Here is a 24,471-nt window from a genome sequence, read left to right as displayed (position 1 = left end):
GGTCTCTACACTGGACTCTAGGGCATCAATGTTATAACTGCTCTGCTTTCTAGCCTCCATTACCTCTCTTCCTTCAGTTACTGCCCAACTAAATCCACATTGAGATGATCTTGCCATGTGATTGAGTTGGCAAGACGGACCCCAATGGCTAAAGAGTGAGATAAGTCATCTTGTGGTCAGGAGTCAATTAGTTACATAGTTGAGTGGACATGACTTGTGTAGAATGTATGTAATTTAGTAATCAATGGATGGAAGCTGGTCACCATTACAGAAGGCATTCTCCTGGTTCCCAGAAATTTATCTGGACTCTCAGGAGGATTAACAATGAAGTCAAAGCATAGACATTCCTATCTATGTGTTGCCTTGATTAGGTGTCTTGAACATGTGCAAGGGGAACATTGACTTCACTGAAAGTACCATAAGATGGGACAAACCTCTCATTGGTCTTAAATCCAGCAAGGCGCTAGGCTGGTAGCATTATTCTTTTCTTGCTGTCTGATCTCCTGACTACACACGTTGAGGTGGGTCATCTTTTGTGGCAGTTGTTCTTACCAAACATCCAACAGTGACAGGACACCAGAGAGTCAGCTTGTAGTGAAGATGCAGATCATGGGGCCAAGGTGGCTTTCTCTGTGCACCCAGGAGCCCAGTCATCTGATGGCAGCGCTAAGTGGCAGGCTGCACCCCAGGAGCTGAATCCTGATACTTAGGCAGAGGCAGGAACAGGGAGGTGTGGCTGAACAGGATGTAGAGAGGTTAGCAGCTTGGGAGGCAGGGCTCTGGGGCAGATGAGCGTGATTATGACCCTCCACGAGGAGCCAAATGGCACACCAAAGTCTCAGTCCTTCTGCCACTATCTGTCAACGTAGCGAACTTAAATCTTGCTAAGCCCTAGTTTCTCCATCAGTTAAATAAGGCCACTAAAAACAGGCTAGTAAAGATAACCCTGAGTTCAGGAGATAACTTCAGCTCACCGTGTCCACTGTGAAGACCCGCACAGGGTTGGCTAACAGTAAAGAGTATTTCTTAATGGCCCTAATGCTCAGGCATGGAGAGCACAAAGAGGTTGTGTGGGGAATGCCAAAGACAAAGAGGTGTCCTTTGACTTCAGTTAGCCTGTGTCAGAAACAGTATGGCCTGATGGCATCTAACAAGGGGAGAAACCTGAGGAAGACAGCCGTGGTGTGTGTGTGTGTGTGAAAACAGTAGGTTTCCTTCCTGAGAAAGTCAGCAGGACAAGGTTCAAGACTGGGGGGGGGGGGGATCTAGAGGGGGAGGAGGTCATCTTAGGACCTCCCCTGTGAGGGGTTCCAATGGGTACCAAAAAGATGGTTTGCCTGGTGACACTCTGTGTCCCCTTGGAATCTCTAAGTGCATTCAGAGCTGGCTCCCCAGGAATTGCCCGTGCTTGGGCACCAGGTCCTGCACTTAGAAGCAACCTGTACTTGGTGGAATGCGGTGTGGTAAATGTCTCGAGATTTTTAAACATTTTTTTTTCCCGAACAAGGGAACCTGGGTTCTTCATTTTCATTGAGTCGCACAAAGCACGGAGTAGTCCTGTGAAGCTCAAGTATAGAAAAGGGGGCGAGTGCTGCAGGCGTCCTCAAAGGAGAGACCCCGTTCTAGCAGGAGATGCTAGATGAGCAGGAGAGGGGAGGACACTGAGGGGCGGGATTTGGACAAGTAGAGGGGTGCCTCTGAGTTACTCACAGGTGGAGGCCTCCATGCCCTGCTGGCTTTTTGAGGGGTAGCTCTTTTTCTCAAGGGCCTTCCTCTTAGTCCTTTTTTCCAGATGCTCATCTGGAAATTAATTCTGACCATGTTATAAAACTCTACCTCCAAAACAAATGCTGATGGCAGGGGTGGGGGTGGGGTTGCATTTTAAAAACCAATGGGTTCTTAATGAAAAAAATGGTTACTGAAATAAAAATAATTACATAAGGGCTGGAAATATAGCTCAGTTGTAGAGTTGTAGAGTGTGTGATGCCCTATGTCCTGCCCCCACACTATAAAAAATTATGTAAGTTAAAGAACAGATCAGATACAGAGAAATAGGCAAGAGCCCCGTCCTCTAACTTGCTGCCTCTGCTTCTTTTTATACCAACAGTTCTGGGTGGAGATTTGCACAGCGGATGAGGTCGAACTTTGACCCAGGTCTGTACCCTCTGCCTCACACTGACACAGCTCTACTTCTTGTCAAGGTGATGCATTCCCCACACAGAAACCCTAGTGATCCGGTGGACAGCGTGCATGTCTGCACATACACAGTACCTGAAATCACACCTAGAGATACACAGTACCTGAAATCACACCTAGAGATACACAGTACCTGAAATCACACCTAGAGATACACAGNACACAGTACCTGAAATCACACCTAGAGATACACAGTACCTGAAATCACACCTAGAGATACACAGTACCTGAAATCACACCTAGAGATACACAGTATCTGAAATCACACCTGTTGCCTCCCCCAGCCTTGAAGCAGGCTGATTCAGACCTTGTTGCCACTAAGCACAGGACCTCCTGGGGTGGAACCTTCCAACTTACAAAGCAGGTTCTATTGTCTACACCTGCCACTGCTTTCCTCCAAAACATTATTGCTACCTGCTGAGACCCTTGAGACCTTCTGGAGACAGCATCCTGCAGATGGGGAAGGGCATCAAGAACGGAGTGGTGGAGGATGGGCCTCCTCCCTCTATATAAGCTCAGAATCTTAGTAAACTTGGGGCTTGATCAGCTATGTTGTTTTAGCCTTCCTTCCTTGTTCGCTGTCTAATCTCTTTCAGTCCCAGCCCGCCTTTCGGGAGTACCCGGTTCGAGTGTGGCTACGGGCAGCCGTACTCACACACCTAGAGACTGGACGAGAGAAAATGGCAAGTCATTTTTCTTTAGAAAAATCTCACAATCTCGATTTTCAATACCTCTATCCTAATATTTACATTTTAAGTGCTGTTTCCTGCTAAGCACCATCATTTCTGGGTAGTACTAGAAATGACTGTGCCCTTTGCATTTTGTGCTTTCCATTTGACCTGCATTTTTACTTCATTTACTCAACAAACTCTGTCTCCTGGCTTGTCAAGATTTGAGCTTTCCCTCCTATGGAGGCAGTGGCAGTGATAGTTAGCTGTTTTCTAGAACCTTGGGTCTCCACCTTGTCTGTCCTCTGTAGACAATGATCCACGGTAGTCACATTTTCAGTTTCAGATGAGGGAGTTTATTAACTACACAGCAAGCAGGTGCCAAAGAAGAAAACAGTGAGCAGCCAAGAGGAAGCTGAGCATCCGATTGGACAACCACACCACCAGCAGAAACTGACTGGGGAAGACCCCGGGGAACTAAAACAGGCAGCCGGAGCTTTTGATGGCTAGAGGGTCCCAGACAGAACATGCTCTCCTGTACAATACTTCCAAGTAAAAGCACAGCCAGCCAGCCACAGGTAGAGACAATATCTGTGCTTCCTGGTTGAGCTTTCTCTCCATGGGTGAGCTTCCTGTGGCTGAACTGGTGGTTAATAAGCTCTCACCTGCTCCACGTGCTTTCCAGTCAGGGGATAAACAATAGTAACCTCTGTTGGGAGTAGTTCTCAAGGGCGCAGCTATTTTGCTGTATTTTCTTCTCTGTTATAGGAATTAAGGGGACCAGCCTACCCCCAGATAAGGAAGTGTTGAGACAAACACTTTGAGATAAACATGTTTGAGTATGAAATGGGAGGGGGTACGGCCCTGCTTCCAAATAGTACATGACAATGTAATGTATGTCGCACTCACCCCAGGCAGCGTGGCTGCTTTTCTGGGGACTGATGGAACAGACTACCTAAGGGAAGGATGAGGGGCTATGGTGGTTTGAATGAGAATGGTTCCCACTCATAGGCTCATATGTTTGGATGCTTGGTCATCAGGGAGTGGCACTACTTGGGAGGGGTTGGAAGGTGTGGTCTTGTTGGAGTAGGTGTGGCCTTGTTGGAGGTGTGTGTCACAGGGGTGAAGGGGGGGGGCTTTGAGGTTTCAGGAGCCCAAGCCAGGCCCACTGCCTGTGAATCCGGATGTAGAACTCTCATCTACATCTCCAGGAGGCTCTCGTTTTGGGGAGAACATGTTTGTTTGAGATAGAGCCAAGACTAGAAGACTTAGCTTGGTTCAGGAGCCCCTGTGGTCAACTGGAAGAAACACCACAGTGCCTGTCACTTGGATTTGTCTCCTGATATAAATGTTTTGAGTTCTGTCATAAGAACTGAAGGGGACTTCAGAAGTCCAAACACCTTTATTTTGATGCTCATTACAATCTTGGGACAAAGGAAAACAAAGGCACTATCCTACAATTTTTATAATGCTGTATGACCCTGGTACTCAAGACCTCACCAGGGACAGGAGCAAACAGAGAGTCAGGATGATGCCTAGGGCAAAGGCCAGCAGGGCTCAGGGTAGGCAGCATGCCCTGCCACATACAATGGCTGTCCGGCACCAGGCAGTCGTGTCCAGAGGCAGGCAGCTATGCCCTGAAGCGGGTTAGTGCCCAGTTACAGGCAACAGTGCCACAGCCAAGCAGTGGTGTTCACTGCAGGCAGCAGGACCCTCAAGCAGAAAGTGTTCCTCAAGAGAATGTGATATCCATGGCAGGCAATAGTACCCAGGAGACGGCTGCAATGTGCAGAGGTAGGCCAAGGTACTTTGAAGAGAGGACGCAGGGCTCCCAGCAGAAGCCCATTGTCAAGAATCAGGCAGTAGTTCTCAGGGATTTGAAGGCTTTGACTGGTTAGAGAAGGGAGTAGTCCCCAAAAGCCTGGCAGAGATCGCCAGTATCAGGCAGCCATCCCCGGGCACAGACAGTGGCATCCATTGAGTGGCATCCTGGGATAAGCAGTGATACCCACAGGGAGGGGTTAGTCTCTAAACTTAGGCAGAAGTATCTTGAAGGAGGACACAGAGTCAGGGGTGGACAGCTCTCTGCAGGGTCAGATGGCAATGCCCAGCAACAAGCTGTGCTTTCCAGGGACACCACTTTAATTCCTTGGGGGTTGGGGAAGCACAGTACTCACATGGTCCCTGTGTCACGAGATAACTCTTACATAGTGTCTACTTATGTAAATAGCAACTATAGAGTACATTTTGAGAAATGAACCAATTATAGGACATTTAGCTAAAGAACACTATGTCTCAGAGGGGACAGGAAATGATTGTTGAGGACACTGAAACCCAGAAACTACACGAAACAAGTGGGTGACTGCATTATCTCTTGTAGACAGTCCAAAACCAACAGTTCAAGGCTAATTTACTTTGTGATGCAATGGAATGCAAGTCCACAGTCAGCTTGCTATCCGTGTGTCCTTAAACACCAGTCTGGGGAGAAGCTACTGACAAGGGAACCTCAGCAGGAAATGAGGGGTACAGGTGACCCTGAGTGGATGCAGAGAAACTCAGGCCCTCCCAATTCAGATCAGCACTCTTCCTTTACTGTGAGTGAGTAATGGTTCCTCAGTTCAACATGAGATGTCACTACACCGTATCAGCTGTTCCTGCATTTTGGTCCTCTGCACCTTGTCAGAGCAGAGATTTATCTCAGAAGCATCCCTAAGCTTATGCTTCCCTCTGTCCATATCAGATGGGTTCCCTGTCTCCCTCCACGGTGAAAGCATCTATACCCACCATGGGGGAGAGCACCCCTCCCACAGACCCCCACATGCTTTTCCTTTATAGGCCACAGCATCTTGGGGTTCAGAAAATGGCACCAGGAAACCTGATACCCCACTAACAGGTAATCCTGTTTGTTATGCCCTAATGAAAGCCAGCTGCCAAGCCTGCTTCCTGTGGCTCTTGGTCTCCATTCAAGAAAAATAGAAATATACCCTGCTAGGCTCTGGGTCAACTCATGCCAAGGTTTGACTAGACTCAGTCATTTTAAGTGACTCTGCCCCCCAACCCCTACGAAGAGGAAGGAATGGAGATGGGGAGGGAGGAGGGAGGGAGACAGGGAAAGGGAGAGGGAGACAGACAGACATAGACAAAGGTGTGGGAAGAGACAGAGAAACAGACAGATGCAAGCACATATAGACACACACAGAGACACAGATATAGACACAGACACACAGAGACACAGACACACACATAAAGACACACAGAGACACGTGCACAGAGACACACACAGACACCGACACACACACACACACACACACAGACAGACACACAGAGATCGATGATGGTTGTCAGACCTGAATTTTTCACTATTATCTCAATTGCTCATTTTTTCCTCAATAAAAGGCATTTTGTCAGCTATTTAAATAAGTGGTTTAAGGCTGATGCCATTCTTATACTTTCTATTCTGATTAAATGTGTAAACACGCAGGGGTGGGGGTGGGGGAGATTATTTTTCAGTACCCATGTGACCTGTTGGAGCAGCCCGATTGGCACAGGACCTGCTTTTCCTTTCATGAAAGAAGTAGCCAGGATCTGTCCCGGGGCTATGTGTATGTACACACACACACACACACACACACACACACATACACTGGTGACACTGTCATAGAGGAATGTGTGTGGAGGAGGAAGAAGCAGAGAAGGGAGAAAGCAGAGAAGCCAGACTCCAGGGCCAAGGCATGACCCAATCAGTGGGTACAGCATCCCCTGACCCAGCCATATCCTCAGCAAGAACTGGACCACATGGCCTCACGAGCTGGAAAGTTCTCATCTCACTCCACGAGCTGTGCGCTGGGAAGGTAGCGGAGTCCAGAGACTAGCAGCGGAGGGCGTGGTGCAGTAAGGCTGCCCTCTACCACTCACTTGTTGGCTTCTGGATATCCTTAGTTTGCCAGAGTCTCCTGGTGATCCACTCAGCAGCAACTTCGAAGTCTCAGTGGACCACTAGAACGTAACATTTCATGTGAACTCCCCCATCGAGAAAGGTGTCCTCAGCTGCTTGTTATATTACAGTTCTAAACCTGGCTGTGCAAGAGAGTTCACGTGCTCACCTTGATGTACTCCACACCTCTGCACCGAAGACCGTGGGCTTTTCATCTACTAGAAAAAACAAAACAAAACACAGAGAACCCCAACCTGAATCAAGAGGAAGGGCAGGCAGACACAACCAGACTTGGCTAGCAATTCCAAAGGGGTACTGGCTTGACAAACACTGAAATGGACTCAAAAGCCAGACAGGAAGGTGTCTATGTGTGACGGTGTTTGGCCGAGTATGTCAGCACCGGTCTCCGTATTCCCCCCTCAGCCTCCCTTCCCTGCCTCCCAGAGGTTGGTCCTTATGGTTTAGGAGGTGCTTCACATGCCCGGAGTCCCAGCTCCATTTTCCTCCCTGTGAGCTCTATGGCTTTTCCTGGTGCTGCTCTGACATCCTACAGCTCTAGTTTCTGCTTGTTCCCCCACCTCCTGTGAGCACCAGGGATTTTTCTTCTCAAAGATGGCCGCAGTAATGCTTGCAACTTTACATACTTGTAACTTTAATTTTTTCAAACCTTTTTTTTTTTTTTTTTTTTTTTTTTTATTTTTTTTTTTTTTGTTTTTTTTCGAGACAGGGTTTCTCTGTGTAGCCCTGGCTGTCCTGGAACTTACTCTGTAGACCTGTAGACCAGGCTGGCCTCGAACTCAGAAATCCGCCTGCCTCTGCCTCCTGAGTGCTGGGATTAAAGGCGTGCACCATTTTTAATGATGGTTCTTACAAACGCTTTAACTTTTAACCTCCCTGGTAGCCCACCACCTGCCAGAGGGCCAGAGGTAGTGGAAAAGAAAGGATATGGGGGAAGTGGACCTGTTCAGGAAGGTTCCTTGGAGCAGCTCCCGTCTGCGTTGTCTGGAAATCAGCAGTTCAGTTCACAGGTTGACAGCGGCAGCTCAATTCACTCATAAACACTTCATAGATAGACCAGCAGTCCAGTTCAGCAGAGTAGTGCCACCAACAACAGTGACATGACAGCCAGGCCCCTGCCTTAGCCCCAGCCAGCGGGAGGGACCCAGAGAGACCCCAGGAGAAACTCTTAGCTGTGCCTCTCTCGGGAAAATGAAGATCAGCGAAGACTCCAGACTCACAAGCATTGCTCAGCTAGCTGTACCAGCAAGCCCAACTCTGTCTCCATCACGCCATGGAGTCCTATTTATACCCTTCCACATGTCCTCCAGGGGTCTTGCCTCAGCATGTGACTCCAATCAGTGGGAATCCGCAGAAGTGACAAGAAACTGCAGCACACCACCAGATGTTTTTGGTACATTTCTCTCTCTGGTGTTCAGACAAGTGCAACTCAAATGCAGTGTAAGGCAGACCAATACACGTGTGTCATTAGCAAAGAATCCTTCATCATGTGTCCTTTCACGTGCCTGCTTTAGTAGAACACCCTCTCTCCTATGTCTGCTTCAGTGAAACGTTCTGAGTCCGCCTTAGCCTTTCACACCGGTGTCCACTTTAAGGAAACATCCCCTCAAGTGTTGGCCGGAGCGAGTCACCATCCAAAGGACTTTCCAAAGAACCCTCATTTCCACTTCACATATTCTTTCAAGATTTGAAGGCTTTTGTTGCTTATTTTTATCAAAAGATCAAGGAAAGCTTCTCTCCCATGGATGAGACTTACGGCTGCTTTGTGGGCAGAAATGTCGCAGAGAAGGTGCTGAGAGGTTGTGAGGCCAGATCATGAAGATGTGGTCTCTCCTTTGGGGGCATGTGTCTTAAGGCTGTGATTCACAGGAGCTCTGTCCTCCTAGAACCAGCTGTCAGACATGAGACGAGGGTCTTTAAATGACTCCAGTCCCCAGCCTCTGAGCTGTCACAGTGACATCAAGTAGAACCAGGCATCTCCAGCAAGCCCAGCTATAATGTGGCCTTGTGGAGAATATAAAATGTTGCTATTTGAGCCACAGTGTTGAGTAATTGGTTCCACAGTAATAGCAACGGGACACAGCCCTTCTAGTCTCATCTGCCTGTCTCATATCACCCTAGGACATCCTGACCTCTCTTCTAAGGCAGCTGCTGAGCAGAGAAGAAGTCCTCTGTTCCTAGCAGATTCAAATTCCCTTACCAAACCACAAACCACTGGGGGATTTAGTTTATTATAATGTGAGGCCTTACAGTTTATTATAATGTGAGGCCTTACAGCGTTTTGTACTGCCCATGATGTTAGACCTTTTATTCATTTGGGTAGCTTGTTAACTACTCTGATCACACATGTGGGACAAGCTTGCCTGTATCATCAGTTCAGGTGATTACGGTTGGGTGGTCAAGCCATGCCTCCTCACTGATGTGTCTTCTCTGCTCTGAAACATCATGTTATCTAGTTAGCATCAATGTGCTCTGGCTTTCCCTGAGCTTTTCAAACTGGCAAGAGTTGTGAGAGCCCCAGGGTTTCCCACACAGCAGGCATTTGGCACGGAAGCTCTCTTCCTGAGATACTCGGTGCCAATAGAAATAGTGAGCGGATCTGAAAACGGCCCCTTTGTGCCAGCGGATTCTGCTGTTCATGCCGGCTGACCTGTTCACTTATCTCAGCAGATCCCACCATAATTAGCAAAGTAGGAATCCAACCACATGCCTTCCAGGAATACCCCAGGATGGATCTTCAAATACTTTAGTACATAAAACTTGTCTAGGGCATACACTTCCCTGTTCTCCCAGTTTAACGATGCAGTTCAAAGATGAAGCCAACACCTTAGTTCTTGTTTACACAATCCAGCACTTGGCAGTGGTCCCCAGGCTTGGCATTCATCTCTGTCTCAGAAGTTGTCTTTGATATATATGTATATATGCATATATGTATGTGTATGTAAATAAATATATATTTGTTTGTTTGTTTGTTTGTTTTTTCGAGACAGGGTTTCTCTGTATAGCCCTGGCTGTCCTGGAATTCACTTCAGAGACCAGGCTGGCCTCGAACTCAGAAATCCACCTGCCTCTGCCTCCCAAGTGCTAGGATTAAAGGCATGTGCCACCACCGCCCGGCTTGATATATATTTTTAAAATATTTATTATATGTAAGTACACTGTAGCTATCTATCTTCAGATACATCAGAAGAGGGCATTGGATCTCATTATGGATGGCTGTGAGCCACCATGTGGTCACTGGGATTTGAACTCAGGACCTTTNGAAGAGCAGTCAGTGCTCTTAACCACTGAGCCATCTCTCCAGCCCTATTGTTTTCATATTGAGTAGAATCAAGCTCCAAATACAAACTCAGCCTATGTTGGGCTGGCCAGCAAGATGGCTCAGTATGTGAAAGGTCTTAGGACCTGGGCTAGATCCCTGGGACCCACACTGTGGAAGGAGAGAACAGACTCCACTACATTATCCTATGACTTCCCCACATGTACCGTGGTACCCATACATGCACACAGTGTACAAACACAGAAATATATAAACAAATGTAACAAAAACAACACCCCCCCAACCCTGCCCTCATGGAATTTGCCTTCTCTACATTAGCACGAAGGGAGGCTAAGGGGAGAGTAGATGCAGTTACGGGGAATTATTTATTTGACTTTGCACTTTGTTATTTGATTTACAAAATAGCTTGATTTTTATTGGCAACCATCAGAATATGGCTTTTTAAAAAAAATCTGTAGCCACAGGGCTGATTTTAGAGTTCATGCCATTATCTTAGCGCCACCTGGGGACAAAGTTGTTTACTGCAGTGGAAAGAAATGGGAGAGGGGACCACCCAAAACTAAACCTCCCAAACCTTTATAAACAAAGATACAAAGTTACTTCTTTTTGTTTGTCTATCCTAAGAAAGGTACTCCAGTTGCCAAGGCCTTACTGTTGAATAATTCTAGGAGGTGGGCATTGTTAAAACCACCACCCTACAATGGAGAGGCACTGTGATAAAACTGGAAAGTGGACATACTGAATGTGAGTTTGGATGTATACTTTCCCACTTTGGAATGAAAAATTCTCAACTTACTTTCTTTCGTCTTCTGTCAAAACAAACAGTGTTAGAAACTCCCCAGACAGAATGAATACCAGAAAGGAGAAGGGCTCTTGGGGAAGCAGTGATGGACAAGACAGCAGCAATGTTTGAATCCAAAGCTTGTCTACAGACAAGATGCACTGTGCTCCGGGTAGTGTGGCTTTTGGCAAAGCGTGTTTCGAAGGATGCTAAACACGTCTGTAGCTTGGAGACACTGTGAAGAGGGGGGACTGAAAGACTGGAGATGGACAGTCCCTCCCAAGCCTCCCCAAGGCTCCCTGAGGGGAAGCAGCTCCGCAAGGGTGGGGCGCATCTGTACCTCTGGGTAACTGGATCTAAATGAGCCTCTCCACACACCCCTGAGGGCATGACTGACACCGCTGGGTGGAACTGGCTTGTTTTTATGCTCTACTGCTTGTCAATCTGGAGAATTCCACTAACAAAATCCATGACTTGGTTTCAGTTCTTTGGCAGCAACTTGTTCAGTTTTGGATGAAAAATCTGCCTCAGCAAACACAGTGTTCAGATTACAGTGCAGGGGCAGAGACAAGGTTGCCCAGTGGAAGGACTCCAACACACTGTACCTGCCTGGAATGAGAGACACTAACTACAGCCCTTTCCTCCCATGTTGACCTAGGCAGCCTGGGTCCAGACCCACTGTCACCAGAAATATACTGTGAACTGCAAATATGCTTTAGTAAATTTAGTAGTCACATTTCGAAAAGTTTTAAAATAATCTTAGGTGAATTCTAATAATATATTCTTTGTAAAACTTTATTTTACCCGACATAACTCAAAATAGTATTATTGTAGTGTAATATAAGAACCAAGATGGTTACATCTTACAGTTAAATCTTCACAATCCAGTGTACAGAGGCAGGGGATATAGATCAGCTGGCAAAGCACTTGCCTAGTATGCACAAAACCCTGAGTCGACTGCCAGTACTAGTGACCTGGGCATGGCCTGGCAGATGGGAAACCCAAGGCTCTTGCTCATGGCTGGACTAGCGGGTTTGAGGCCAGCTGGGCTACATGAGACCCTGTCTCCAAAACAAACATCCAATTTTGTACTTCATTATAGCATCTCTTGAACCACACATGGCCATGCCTCCCTCAGGCACTCAGTCCTCCAGGGAGACTGTCTTATGTTATTCTTAGCTGCTTTAATAGGGGGCATGTGCTTATTATACCATTCAGAAGCATCTTGTCTCTCAGTGGTCTGGGGTTTTAATTTTTTATTCCATTTATTTGCTTATGCTGTTGGGGGAGGGTATATGTAAGGTTTTCTTCATGATCAGCTTGGAAGAACTGGTCCTCTCCTTGCCCGATGTGGACCTCCGGGATGGAACACAGGTGGTCAGGTTTGGCAGCAGGTGCCCATTACCCACTGAACCATCCTCCTGTCTGGGTCTGGGCTTTCGACATAACATCTACACAGGAGCTGTACTGATGCTCACTGTCTGGGACCTTATTTGAGCCTTGATCACAAGTACCCATGTAATTGTGTTGTGAGAAATACTGGAATTTCAGGATGTGAACATTAGGTTTTTCTTTATTTTTTTTTATTATTTTTATTATTTATTTTATTATTTTATTGTTTTTCTTTATTTCCTGGAGTCACTGAACATACTTGCTTTTTCAGCTCATCACTAGAACTAAACTTTTATTAAAAAAAGAAATCAAATTCTTTCTACCCCCACTGGTAGTAACCCTAAAATGTTTTTCAACGGGGGCATAACTTTTAAAAATGTTTATTATAATTATTCCGTGTGTGTGGCTGCTGTATGCCTGCATGAGTTATGGCACAGATATTGAGGGCAGAGGGACTTTTGGAAGTCCATTCTCTTTCTTCACCTTTTGCATGTCCTGCTTCATCCTCCGGAGTAGCTGGCCTGCAACCTTCCGTGTATGATTCCCCAGACTCTGCCTCCCACCTAGCAGTAGGAGCATATGAGTACAAGAGCCACAGTGTCTGGCTTTTGGTGGGTTCCTGGGGTGGATTTCAGGCTTCTGCAGCAAGCCCATAGAGCTATCTCCCTGACGTCTGAGCGCACCACTCATCTATGATGGGAATCTAACCACTTAGCCAATAACTGAGGAGGAGAAAAAATAAAATGGAATAGCCAAACTAGATGTTAAGAATGCACAACAGCTTACGTTAAAAACTCACCCTTTAGCCGGGCAGGGCGGTGCATGCCTTTAACACCAGCACTTGGGAAGCAAAGGCAGCTGCATCTCTGAGTTCGAGGCCAGCCTAGTCTAAAATAGTGAGTTCCAGGACAGCCAGGGCCACAGAGAAACCGTCTTGAAATATCAAAAGCAAGCCAAACAAAGAACAAGCCTTGCCCTTTTCACCTCAGATAACAATATTCAAAGGGGCTAACTGGCTTTCGTGGTCCACGGTCAGTTCTGGTTCCACGCCAGATATCCAATCTGCCTTACAGACTTCCCTCAAATGCCAGTTTTTCCTTGTAGATCTGAACTGCAAAGAACATCGGTTGTTCTCCTATCCTCTTTTCCTAACATCCATTTTCTTTGTTATTATTTATTGTCTGTGTGCATGCGCACACGCAGCATGATGCTCCTATGGACGTCGGAACACAGCCTTCAGAAGTCTGTCCCCTCCTTCCACCACATGGGTCCCAGGGATTGAAGTCAGGTTGTGGTGCTTGGCGGCCTTTATCCACTGAGCGGACTCTCTCGACTTTATTACCTGTTTTTTAACTTTTTCCTGGACTTACATATTCATTGTATAAAGTACATTTTCAGGAGCAAATTGCCTAGGTTCAAATTCTGGCCCCTACATAAAGCTTAGTCTATCCATACAAACAAAATCTAGCTAGCTCATAGTAGGCCCTTAACAAGCCTTTTGTCCTTGTCAATGAACAGAGCAAGTTTTCCCTGTTCCTAGCCTGCAGCATTGCTGTTGCAGCTTCCCTCCCAACCCAGCATCCTTCAGAAAGGGCTCAGGAGACAAACAAAAGGCCGTATCTGGGAAAGTAGAAACCTGGAAGAAGCCTTAGAGGAGTGAACAGCAGCTGTTGGGCAGGGTGGGGGGGATGCACAACTTTCCAGACAGCCTCAGATTTTTGCAGATGGTCTGCAGGCTGTGCAGTCCCAGGGTAGCTGGTAGCAGCTTTCCTGAACTGTCGCCTGTGCTGGGGGCAGCTTTTGTTGACGCAGCTGCTTTTCTGAGTCATCCCTGCTGCTGTACCTCCTCACTCACGCTCCTACTAGCAACCCCAGGAAGAGCTCGAGTTCACCAGGCTGGACTTTTTGATCCATCATTATGTTGGACTGTTCTCTTTATGGGGTGAGTAGACATGCATTGGTGCACACAGTAAAGAGCTCTTTGCACAAGCAAGTGGAAATTTCTGGCTTGAAGGAAATTTCTACAACCTCTTAGGGCGACAACTCCTTTGAGTTGTATCTTGAGTGGATAGATATCTTCAGTATATGGTGGGAACTTGTTGTCTCAGAGACCACAATACCCTTGGAGGGCACTTCCTTCTTGTGCAAAAATCATGAGCTTTGCCGCCTGGCATGATATGTCACAGTTTAACATAAGGTTTGTGGCACTGTGACATAAACCTTTCTAACTCACTTAAAGTGAACTGAAGCTCGGAGCCCAGCAATAGAAGGAACTCCTTAAATCGCAACAGTCTAGGCAATGAATAAAAATCAGCAAAGACCCCCGTTCCATTTCTTCACAGTGAGAGCAATATCTGTGTGGGCCTTTCTAGCCTTGGCTCTTAGCAGACTGGCTCCCGGAAAAAGCGCATTAGCAAGTTCTCCTGGGCTACCATAGGCAGCATTCAACAGGTAACGTAAAAATACCCTACTGAACTTGCACGCATGTATAACGTGTGAAAGCCACTGTCCTGAATACATGGTTACAGATGTGCAAAAGGCATACTGAGCCCGTGTATGTGCATACAGTGTACAGAAAGCAAGCTGAATCCAGGTCCAGGTTTCTGCGGTTTGTTGGATTCCTGTCAGTTTCAAACCACACCCACTGCTGCACAGAGGGCGGGGAGGCTGGACTACACCAGTGCTTCCAAACAAGCTCCCACACTGCCACAGAACCGCTCACTCAGTCACTGTGGCAACAAGTCCTGTGTATGGAGCAGCGGAGAAGACTCAAAGGCAAGGGTGCTGAGCCTGCTAGCGTCTGAGTCTGTGCCACTGGAAGACAAAGCCACCTGCATTCTGCTTCTAATATTTATTCTCTAGAGTCGTCATCTTAGCTCCTAAACGAACAGGCTTCTGCTTATAAGGCTAACTGGAATAGACACAGAAAAGTACTTTCTAAACAGTAAAATACCCATATCAGATTTTATTATTACCAAAGAAAACGGGAAAATATGTTCTCTCAAAGACAGTGAGGTCTTTGTGTAACTTTAATTCATGTAGCTCAGTCTCTAGTCTACTCGGTTTCTTCGAGCTCGTTGCTATAGACACCATGTGTTTAGTGGGGCCTGGGAGCCGGGCTCTCATCATTCCTCTGCATGCTGTGTGTCCATCCTGCCTGATGGGAAGACTACCCATTGGCTCACAGGAAAAAGAAACAGGAGTCAAGGAAAAAAAAAAAAACAACAAGATGTATTTAAAAACAGACTTCTCCAGTTGGCATTTTGAAATAGCTAACAATTGTCTCTAACCCTCATCTGGTTTCCTTTGCTCTGGCATCTTCTGAGACGTTACTCCTTGAACTGTGGGCAGCACCAGACTTTAAATCCCCAGAGGGGGAGGTATTAGGTAACCTTCTGCTGGTCATTGTTGTCTGAATGCAATAGACAGATCCTCAAACCTCTAGGTCATGTCAGGACGATCATCAGGAAAAAAAAGGATTAAGCCAAACTTGCATATTGAAAATAATGAAACACACACACAAAAAAGCCCCCTGCAGATAATAAATATCGCTGATCCACCTCTTTCAAAGTCCAGTCTCTTCGCCCCTAGTAGCCCTGCAGCCCGTTGTATACCTTCTGCACGGGTCCTTGTTTGAGAAGCTGCTTGATACCTGCAGAAAGAATGAGTAAATGACCTCATTAACGAAAGTGTGGCTTCTCTGGAGTTTCCAACTTCACACTCGGACACCTCCAAACACACATGTGTGATCTCTCAAGTCCCACCCCTACACACATCTTGTGAAGCCCTGGGAAATGAGATCAGGTAAAAAGCGGGAAGAAAATCACCTCCGGTGACCTTCCACTCCTCCTTCCTTGCCCTTTAGCCAGCTTTCACCCCTTTACCCATTTCCTCATCATTTTAAACACCAGAGCACATTCGGTTGGCACAGAGAAGTTCACCCTGAGCCTCCTGTCCTCTCTCCCAATGACATCGAATCTTCCCTTCAGTTTGGCCTAGCTTCTTCATGTAAGCAACTTGCTTCACAGCCCAGCTCACAGAGCCCTCGGTGAGCACAGTGACAGTGGGGCTTCTTTGCTTTGCAGAGAAGGCCTGCAGCCATGTCTCCCGGCTCCAAAGGGTTTTGCTATTCTCCATTCAGACAGTCATCCCACACCATGCACATGTGTGTGCGCACACATACACACCCACACGCACACCCCGTACCTTCTTTTGCTTCCTCTGTCAGCTGTTCTTTTGGAAAGTCCACATCAAAAGTGATTATCAAAGAGCCCTTGATGTTATTGTTATCAAAGTTGGGCAGCCCTTCCCCTTTCTTCCACAGCTTGGCTCCCGGCCTGGTGATCTTGTCCCGGGAAATGTGGACCTGGAAAGCAAAAGGAGCAGTGGAGGAGGACAGACACACAGAGTCCATCACACAGCTTCTACTGGGCACTGGGGACAATTAGTGGTGTCACAGCTCAGCAGAAAAGAAAGGTAAGGGCTGACAGACACAGAGAGACTTAAAAATACAGCTGGAGGCTCAGCAGCAGGGAGAGGACAGTGAGATGGCCTCTGGCTCTGATGACCCAAGAGCACATGGCTACCAAGCCGGGAGGGAGGGGTGCTTACCTTGTGACCATCCAGGTGAGTTATGTCCATCTCAAAGCCAACCAGAGCCTCGACCAGTGAGACGGTCACATTCGTGTACAGGTCATCCCCTCTCCTCTCAAATATCCGGTGCCTAAGCAGGAAAAGGAAAAATCCATCAGGGTTTATAGTGCTAGAGAAATCCTGGAGACAGACGAACACCATTCTTTCATATGGCATTTCTGAGATTACAGAGCTGTGTCAGTCTTACTGAACTCGATTCCTCAGTACCTTACAATTAGCACAAGCACACATATATAAGGAAAAAGCATTAATCATTAGGTTATAGAAAAGAAAGACCATGCTTGGCTGGGTTTTCTGTGATTTCCCAACTTACAGATAAGGTGAGACCACTGACTTCAAGGCCAGCCTGGCTACAAAGTGAGCTCCTACCTCTCAACTCCCTATCTCCACCTTATCAAAGGTATCAGGTTTACTGAGGGAACACAACTGTTCTAGTTCCTCAGGGAAGCTCTGAGGGAGACAAGGCATGCAAGAAAGGATGACCCAATGCAGAGTGCCAGAGGGGGAACCCCGGGAAGAGGAGCCAGTTCTCTATCATCTGGTGGGAACAATGCTTCAATGAGGCCCAAACACAGACCTCTTACTGGTTTCTAACCAGTTAATAAGAGAGAGTAGTCAGATGGAAAGTGCTGGGTGTAAGCAGCACTCCACACTGGAGGGAAGCCCATGAAAGCAGAGGCTGAGGATTCATATGACTGAATGGCCTTTTTATGGGAAACAAGGGCAGCATGCTTTAATTCCTATTGCAGGCTGCCTCTCACGCACAGCTCTTTTCATTTCTTGTGGTTTGTTTGTTTGTTTCAAGATAAGATATATCACATCCCAAGCTAGATGATCTTGAACTACTACTGATCTGCCATGTGTCTGAGCCACCTGGAAGGCACGGCAGGCGTGGCAGCCAGCAGGACCCACACTGGGCAACTGCCCATCAGCCCTCAGTTCTCTCTTCGATTCTCACCTGTCTTTCCTTCCAGCAACTTTTGAATTTATAAGTCCTAAGTAAACAACTGGGGCTCAGGGCCAGGGCATCACCTCCTATTTTCAGTACTATTGCAGAGTTAGAATCAATGACTATGGTATTGTAGGCATAAAACAGAAGACAAAGGGAGAACTCACTACCCCTGTAATCACTCAAGCAAAAGCAAGGCTGGGAGTCCTCTCCTAGCTGGCACTTACTTGACAACTTTGATTCGGAACCGTAAGTCTCCAGGTTCCCCATCCACATGCGGCTCACCTGGTCAGGACAATCCAAAGAACAGAAGTTACACAAGCTGAACACGTATTTGTGTGTCACTTCTAGTGACTTTTAAATCCACTGCCTCAGGCAATGTCTCTGTCATGTCTGTCTGGGAAGGCAATGCCTCCACTCCCCCCACATACCACGTAGCCGTTAGGTTATGGGATAAGGCAGAAGGGAGCCCTGATAACACCAGCATCTCACCTTCTCCAATAAAGGGGTACTCCATGCCATCTCGCACCCCAGGCTCTATTTCCACTTCTAGTGTTCGTTCTTCATTCACTAGTCTGAGACAAAAGGGGAAAGAGAATAGTAAGGGAAGCCCAGATAAATCAGCTCCACCTCTGTGGTCCTTGAGAGCCTTTTCTTGGACAGCCCACTGTGCTATTCGCCAAGGCTATCTGGGCCTGTTTAGAGCATCCAGATGCTAACACTCAGAGCAGAGTGACTCCGCATCACACAGACATAAAGGTTTGTGCTTGAGGTCAGAACTGGAGGGAAACAAACATCTGTCACATGTAGACACAAGACAAACACTGAGGGCCTTTCACTTACTTGACATTAGGGCACTCGTCACAAACCACTTCCTGGGTCATTTGGAAGCGTCCCGGTCCCAGCTGTGTGGTTCTCATCTCTTGCCGACAGTTGCATTTCCGTTTGCCAGGAGCCTGCCTGGCCACAGGCTTGTTTCTAACCACCTAAGAACACATGAAACAGTCTTTAGTTTTCCTCTCTGGGGTACAAATCAACCTTCACACAGGGTGGAAGCAAGTGTCTATTTAAATGACTCTGATCTCAGTCTGAAGCTGTAGGAAAGGAGAGCAGAGAAGAAGAGACTAAAACTAGGTATTAATACCAGCATCTCCAAGACACGCCAGGGCCCCTGACTTAGAACTAGGTATTAATACCAGCATCTCCAAGACACGCCAGGGCCCCTGACTTAGAACTAGGTATTAATACCAGCATCTCCAAGACACGCCAGGGCCCCTGACTTAGAACTAGGTATTAATACCAGCATCTCCAAGACACGCCAGGGCCGCTGACTTGAAGCAGTTCACAGGATGATTATGCTGTTGAGAAATCTGAGTTGTGTAAAGCACCCCCCCCACCCCCACCCCCAGAGAACAGCCATGGCACTCAAAAGCTGCCGTGTGGTTATCTCCCAGTTCTGTGAGCAGTTTTCCCAGACCACCTCTTTCTGTTTTAGGCAACCCAGTCCAGGACTAATCCCCAGCATTGTCACCATTCAGACACATTCATAGTCATGTCCTCGGGAACATGGTGAATTTGTGGCCAGCCTGGGCTATTATCCTCATCCCAAAAAACAAAACCAAAAGAAGTATTTTGGGGCAGGACAGATGCTGGTTAAGAGCACATCTTGCTCTTGTAGAGGACTGAGTTCCATTTCCACTACTTATATCCACTGCTCTGAACACCTGCACGCATGTGCACACACACCTATACAGATATACATAATGTCTCATGGCGATGAGCTCACGTAGGGAAGTGACATAAGCACTTGGAGAAAACCCCGAGACAAGTGCTTACATGCCTTACAAATGCACATAGCCATCTGATTGCAGCACTGATGGCATGCCTTTAGACGTGCACACAGCCAACTGACCACAGCTCTGTAGGGAGCTCTCACTCTTCTCATGTACAGTGAGGAACCAGCAGCATATTCAGTTAAGTGAGAGGACACGGTTTGAAAGCGTGCAGCCTAGCTGCAAAGTCCATTCCAAATGTTACAGAAAGACAACCTCAGGTGAAAGAAAGAAAGCCCAATTTTACCAGAGAACACAGAAGAGCTTTCTCATTTTAGAGCAGACTTTTAAAATTAACAAAGATCAGACTTTTTCACATTAAAATGAACACTTGTACTAATTAAAATAAATCTTAAATACCGTGTAAAGACAAGTTATATTATAAATGGATAGCTATATCTGCATTACGGCTCACAAAACTTAAAAGCAAAAATGAAGCAGTCTCAGAAATCAACAAGAGATAGACAAAGCGGGGCACATGGTGAAGTGGCATCTCACAAGAAGAAACAAACAGGGCCAATGAAAGGGAGCTTAGCCTAGTTGGAAATTAAGAAGCATAAACCAAGACCACAGTAATCCCATACCCACATAATAACTAAGAGAGAACAGGGACTATTCTATATGGACAGGGGTGGAGCAAACATGAACTGCCATGGCATGTTGACTGTTGGCTTGGACAATTTCAAACATACTATGGCACTTTTGTGTAGAGCATAAATACGTTGACCCAACCCAGCAGTTCTGCTTTCACACATATCCATGAAGAAGGCATCCTTGCTCACATGTAACTAGAGTAAGTACAGCAATGTTCACGTATAGGACTCTTTGGGATAGTGAGTTCAGTTTGTGACTACTATGAACTAAGGATTCTGATGATTTCAACTATGTGTCAGCCACTCCCTCTCATACTCTAAAAGACAAAGCACTTGAAAATCTCTGATTTGTGGTCAAAAGTACGAGTTCTGCGGGTCAGTACAGGTAGGTGTATTGTGTGAACTTACTTCCACAAAATTTCCTGCGTACACTTCTTCCAAAGTGACTTCTAGATCTACTATGATATCACTTCCTCTTGGAATATTCCTGTCCTGTTGACGAGGAGTCCCTCCAAACATGAAGCCAAAATCTCCAAAGAAGCTGTGGATACAGGCAAATTCATCAGGAGAAAGGACTCGGATCCTAAGTCTCACAATTGTTGATTTTCTTCCCCTTGATAAAATATTGTTCCTGCCAGCACACTACACAAAACAGACATTTTTTAATATACTAGATCCAAATATAATACAGATTTTAATTTACATAATTTAATTTACAGGTTGCTGCCCCCCCCCCCCAATTACTGTTTAATACAATATGTTCCATACATAACAGCCAGACACTAATGCACAGATCAAAGGATTCAATGTTGGACTCAAGCAATGGAATAATCCATTCAAATACTGAGGGAAATCCAGATATTATAGACATATTAAAAAGGGGTATAATGTACACAATTTGGTGCAATTCAGACATTTTGGTTAATGTAAGGAACTTCTTTGTTTGTCTGTTTGTTAAGACAGGACTTCTCTATATATCCCTGGCTATCCTGGAACTTGCTCTATAGACCTCTCTGGACTCAAACTCAGAGATCTACCTGCCTTTGCCTAGGAGTAAAGGTGTGTAAACCATGCCCAGGCTAATTTAAGAAATTCCTTAAGGTCAATCCCGAACACCTTGAATGTATTGCGTGTGCTCACTATGTCTGCTCTTTAGAGATCATTAGCCTTGATGAAGAAGCTACCGCTCTACAAAAACCTTGGGCATGTGTTTAAAGTTGAAAAACAAAACCTCAGGACAGTTCCCGTCCTTAGGGAACAGTAAGTCCTGGCCTGCACAGGTCAAAATTAATGTTTGAAGGTACAGAAGAACGACTGTGAGATGGATAAAGACGTGTTTTTCAGTCGTACCTGAGCCTTCTACTGAAGAGAAGGCAGAGCAGCCTAGTGTCATTCTGATGAGCAGGGGAGAGGCTCTTCCCCGACAGCTCAATGGACAGAGGTATTGTTTGTAACTGCACTCTTACTTGAGGGGAGGCTCTAGAAGCCTTTTGAGAATCTGAAGACATGGATGTTCATGGCATACAAGTGCAGACTCAAACATTTTTCTGTTTATAATTACAGAGCTGAACTCTGGAGTAGATCTCCTGGATAAGACATTATGATGTATGGAGATTCAAATGTCTAACAAGGAGGGGTTCAAAGTGAGGAGACGTACTTATTAGCATTGCAGCTATCCCTAATTCCCAGTAAGCCAAGCGTGACAGGAGATGAAGAGACCCTATGAACTCCTTCTCTGACGGTGCCTGTCATAGCCACCCCTCTCCTGTCCACAGGATGACAGAGAAGCAACTCTGCCCTCTGCTTCCAAGAGCAATTCAGTTAGTGCCCAGTGGTCCAGTCCCAGGATGTAATACTCTGCAAATGGGCAAATTACTTACTGTGAAAAAATGTCCCCGTGGGAGCTCTGATGGCCATCTTTCAAGCCTTCTTCACCGTAAGTATCATACTGTTTTCGTTTTTCGCTATCTGACAGAACCTGGGGATAAATGCCAGTGGAGAAAATGTCATACTCTAAGTCAGTTGAAGTACATTCACATTTCCAGCTGTTTTCTAAAGCTTCCCAGAGAGTGTGATTTTCATTGTGTGTGGTATTAAGGTTTGTTTCAAGTGGTTAGTTCTGTTTGTTTGTTTGGAATTTTTGAGCTAAGGCCTTGCTATGTGACCCAGGCTAGCCTAGACTTTCAAATGTAGCCCAGGCTGGCCTCAAACTCATGTTCTTGTCCTCCTGAGAAGGAGTCTGGACATGTGCACATGTCTGAGAGGCTGTTAGAGCAGACTGGATTCTTTGGGGCACTGCCCAACTCATCCTTTCAACTACAAGTTGTCAAATCTGATTGAGTGCTTTAAAAACTGAATTTAAACATGGGACCGTGAAGGTCACGAAGGTACCAGGAAAGAAGGGAGACTGACTGCTCAAGTTGGTTTTCTAGGTAATTTAATTCCAGGGGTTATTCTGTAAGCTCTGTGCAGTACTATGTCACTAAACTATAAACTAGAATATACCCCTGACAGGCCATCACTAGTAACAAATGCACTAAATTACTGTCTTAAAAACAGTTGCCTCTCCCCGACCCTGCACACACTGTACAGAGATGTCTGGCGCGCCATAACAACAGGATCATGGCCCTGAAGAAAAATCCAGAGCTGTTTCCACAGCTGTGTTTTCATACTGTTGTGTTTTTTTTTTTTTCATGCTTTCGTATGTTTAGAAATCCATTTGTAGAAGAGTGCTGTCTGCCTTGAAGTGTCTGTTTGTGATGTCTTGAGTTCAAACTGTTGAGAAGAATATCAATAAACACTACTCTATAAATGTACCTTCAAGTCAATTTTACTGCCTGAAAGAACTTTGCATAATGTTTGTATGATCCAAAGAACATAAGAAAAAAATTAGTTTCTAAGCATGTAAAAATTTGCCTTCAATGTGCAAGAAGAAAAAATGTATATAGGGGACCAATAAAAACTAAGTATAAAGTATTTATGTATGAAATTCCCACAATGAAATCCACACTTTCTGTTAAGTTTAAAACTTAAATTTTAAAAAGGGCTAGAAAGATGGCTCAGATGCTAAAGCATTTGTTGCTCTTGTAGAGGACCTGGATCTGATTCCCAGAACCCATATGGCAGCTCACAAACATCCATAATTCCAGTTCCAGGAGAATTCAATGCCCTCTTCTGATTTCCATGGCCAAGAGGCATGAACAAAAGTGTATCTACAGACAAGCAAGCAAAATGTTCACCTATATAAAAAAACACAACAAAACAAAACAGTTTATTAAGAAGCAAAACAAAACAAAACAGGAGCTGAATAGATGGTTAGTAGTTAAGAGCTCATACTGCCCTTGCAGAGGACCCAAGACTGATTGCTAGCACCCACGTTGGGTGGCTCACAGCTCTGGAGGCATCGGATGCCTCTGGGCCTCTGCGGGCACCTTCTGGGCTCACATGCACACACAATATGCATATTATTATGCACAAATAATAAAAATAAAGGTTGAAAAGAAAATATCAAAGAGTGCTTTTATCTTAGAAACCTGAAGCACATGCACATATGAAGCATATGCACACATAGGTACTTCTGAAAACTAGAGAGTGTTAACTCTTCCTTTGGACATCTGCAAACTCCTCACTCTGAAGCTCAGGCTAAGTTTAAGCCCTGAGCTAAAGGGATAACATTTAGCTCACTTTCACAGGTACTTTCTACAACACTGAGCCTACTTTAAGTGAGGGTGGGGGGTGGGGCAGGTTGTTGATTAGTCAACTAACCTGCAGATTTTCAACTAGCTAAAATGCTAACAGTAATCAATCTTGCTTCAGCAGAGGAAAAAAAAAAAACCCTTTGTTTCCTAGAGTCTTTGTATTCTATTAATATTCTGATTTGTGCACACTAATTTACCTGGGAGAAAGGCAAACAGGCTTGATTGATACAAGGAAAAAGAAAATCAACAATGTCACAGAGGTAGTTAGGGTCAAATAAACTTCAGTTTCACATGCTAGGCCTGTCCAGGTCATGGATAAAGACCACTCATTATCAAGGACAGTAGCACACAAAGCCAGGTGTGCTGAGGCCAGCGTGGTCTACATACTGAGTTTCAGGATGGCCAGAACTACACAGTGAGGCCTTCCTTGTCAAAAAAAAAAAAAAAAAAAAAAAAAAAAAAAAAAAAAAAAAAAAA

At 45.8% G+C, this 24,471-nt stretch overlaps 1 protein-coding gene across 1 annotated transcript in view; it reads right to left on the bottom strand.

The window, feature by feature from the left end:
- Window positions 1-15,209: 15,209 nt before the first annotated feature.
- The window catches only part of Dnajb11 (DnaJ heat shock protein family (Hsp40) member B11), a 14,754-nt gene continuing 5,492 nt past the window's right edge, over window positions 15,210-24,471 (bottom strand). The window contains exons 3-10 of the mRNA XM_021208949.1: window positions 22,177-22,274; window positions 20,705-20,837; window positions 18,715-18,857; window positions 18,364-18,446; window positions 18,099-18,156; window positions 16,881-16,992; window positions 16,476-16,635; window positions 15,210-15,921 (exon numbers count right to left, since the gene is read on the bottom strand). Coding sequence (XP_021064608.1) covers window positions 15,857-15,921; window positions 16,476-16,635; window positions 16,881-16,992; window positions 18,099-18,156; window positions 18,364-18,446; window positions 18,715-18,857; window positions 20,705-20,837; window positions 22,177-22,274 — 852 coding nt within the window. The 3' untranslated portion in view covers window positions 15,210-15,856. The remainder of the gene's footprint in view (window positions 15,922-16,475; window positions 16,636-16,880; window positions 16,993-18,098; window positions 18,157-18,363; window positions 18,447-18,714; window positions 18,858-20,704; window positions 20,838-22,176; window positions 22,275-24,471) is intronic.

This window comes from Mus pahari, chromosome 12 (genome assembly GCF_900095145.1).
Source record: "Mus pahari chromosome 12, PAHARI_EIJ_v1.1, whole genome shotgun sequence".
Lineage (NCBI taxonomy): Eukaryota > Metazoa > Chordata > Mammalia > Rodentia > Muridae > Mus > Mus pahari.
This window is presented reverse-complemented; position numbering and strand designations above follow the sequence as displayed.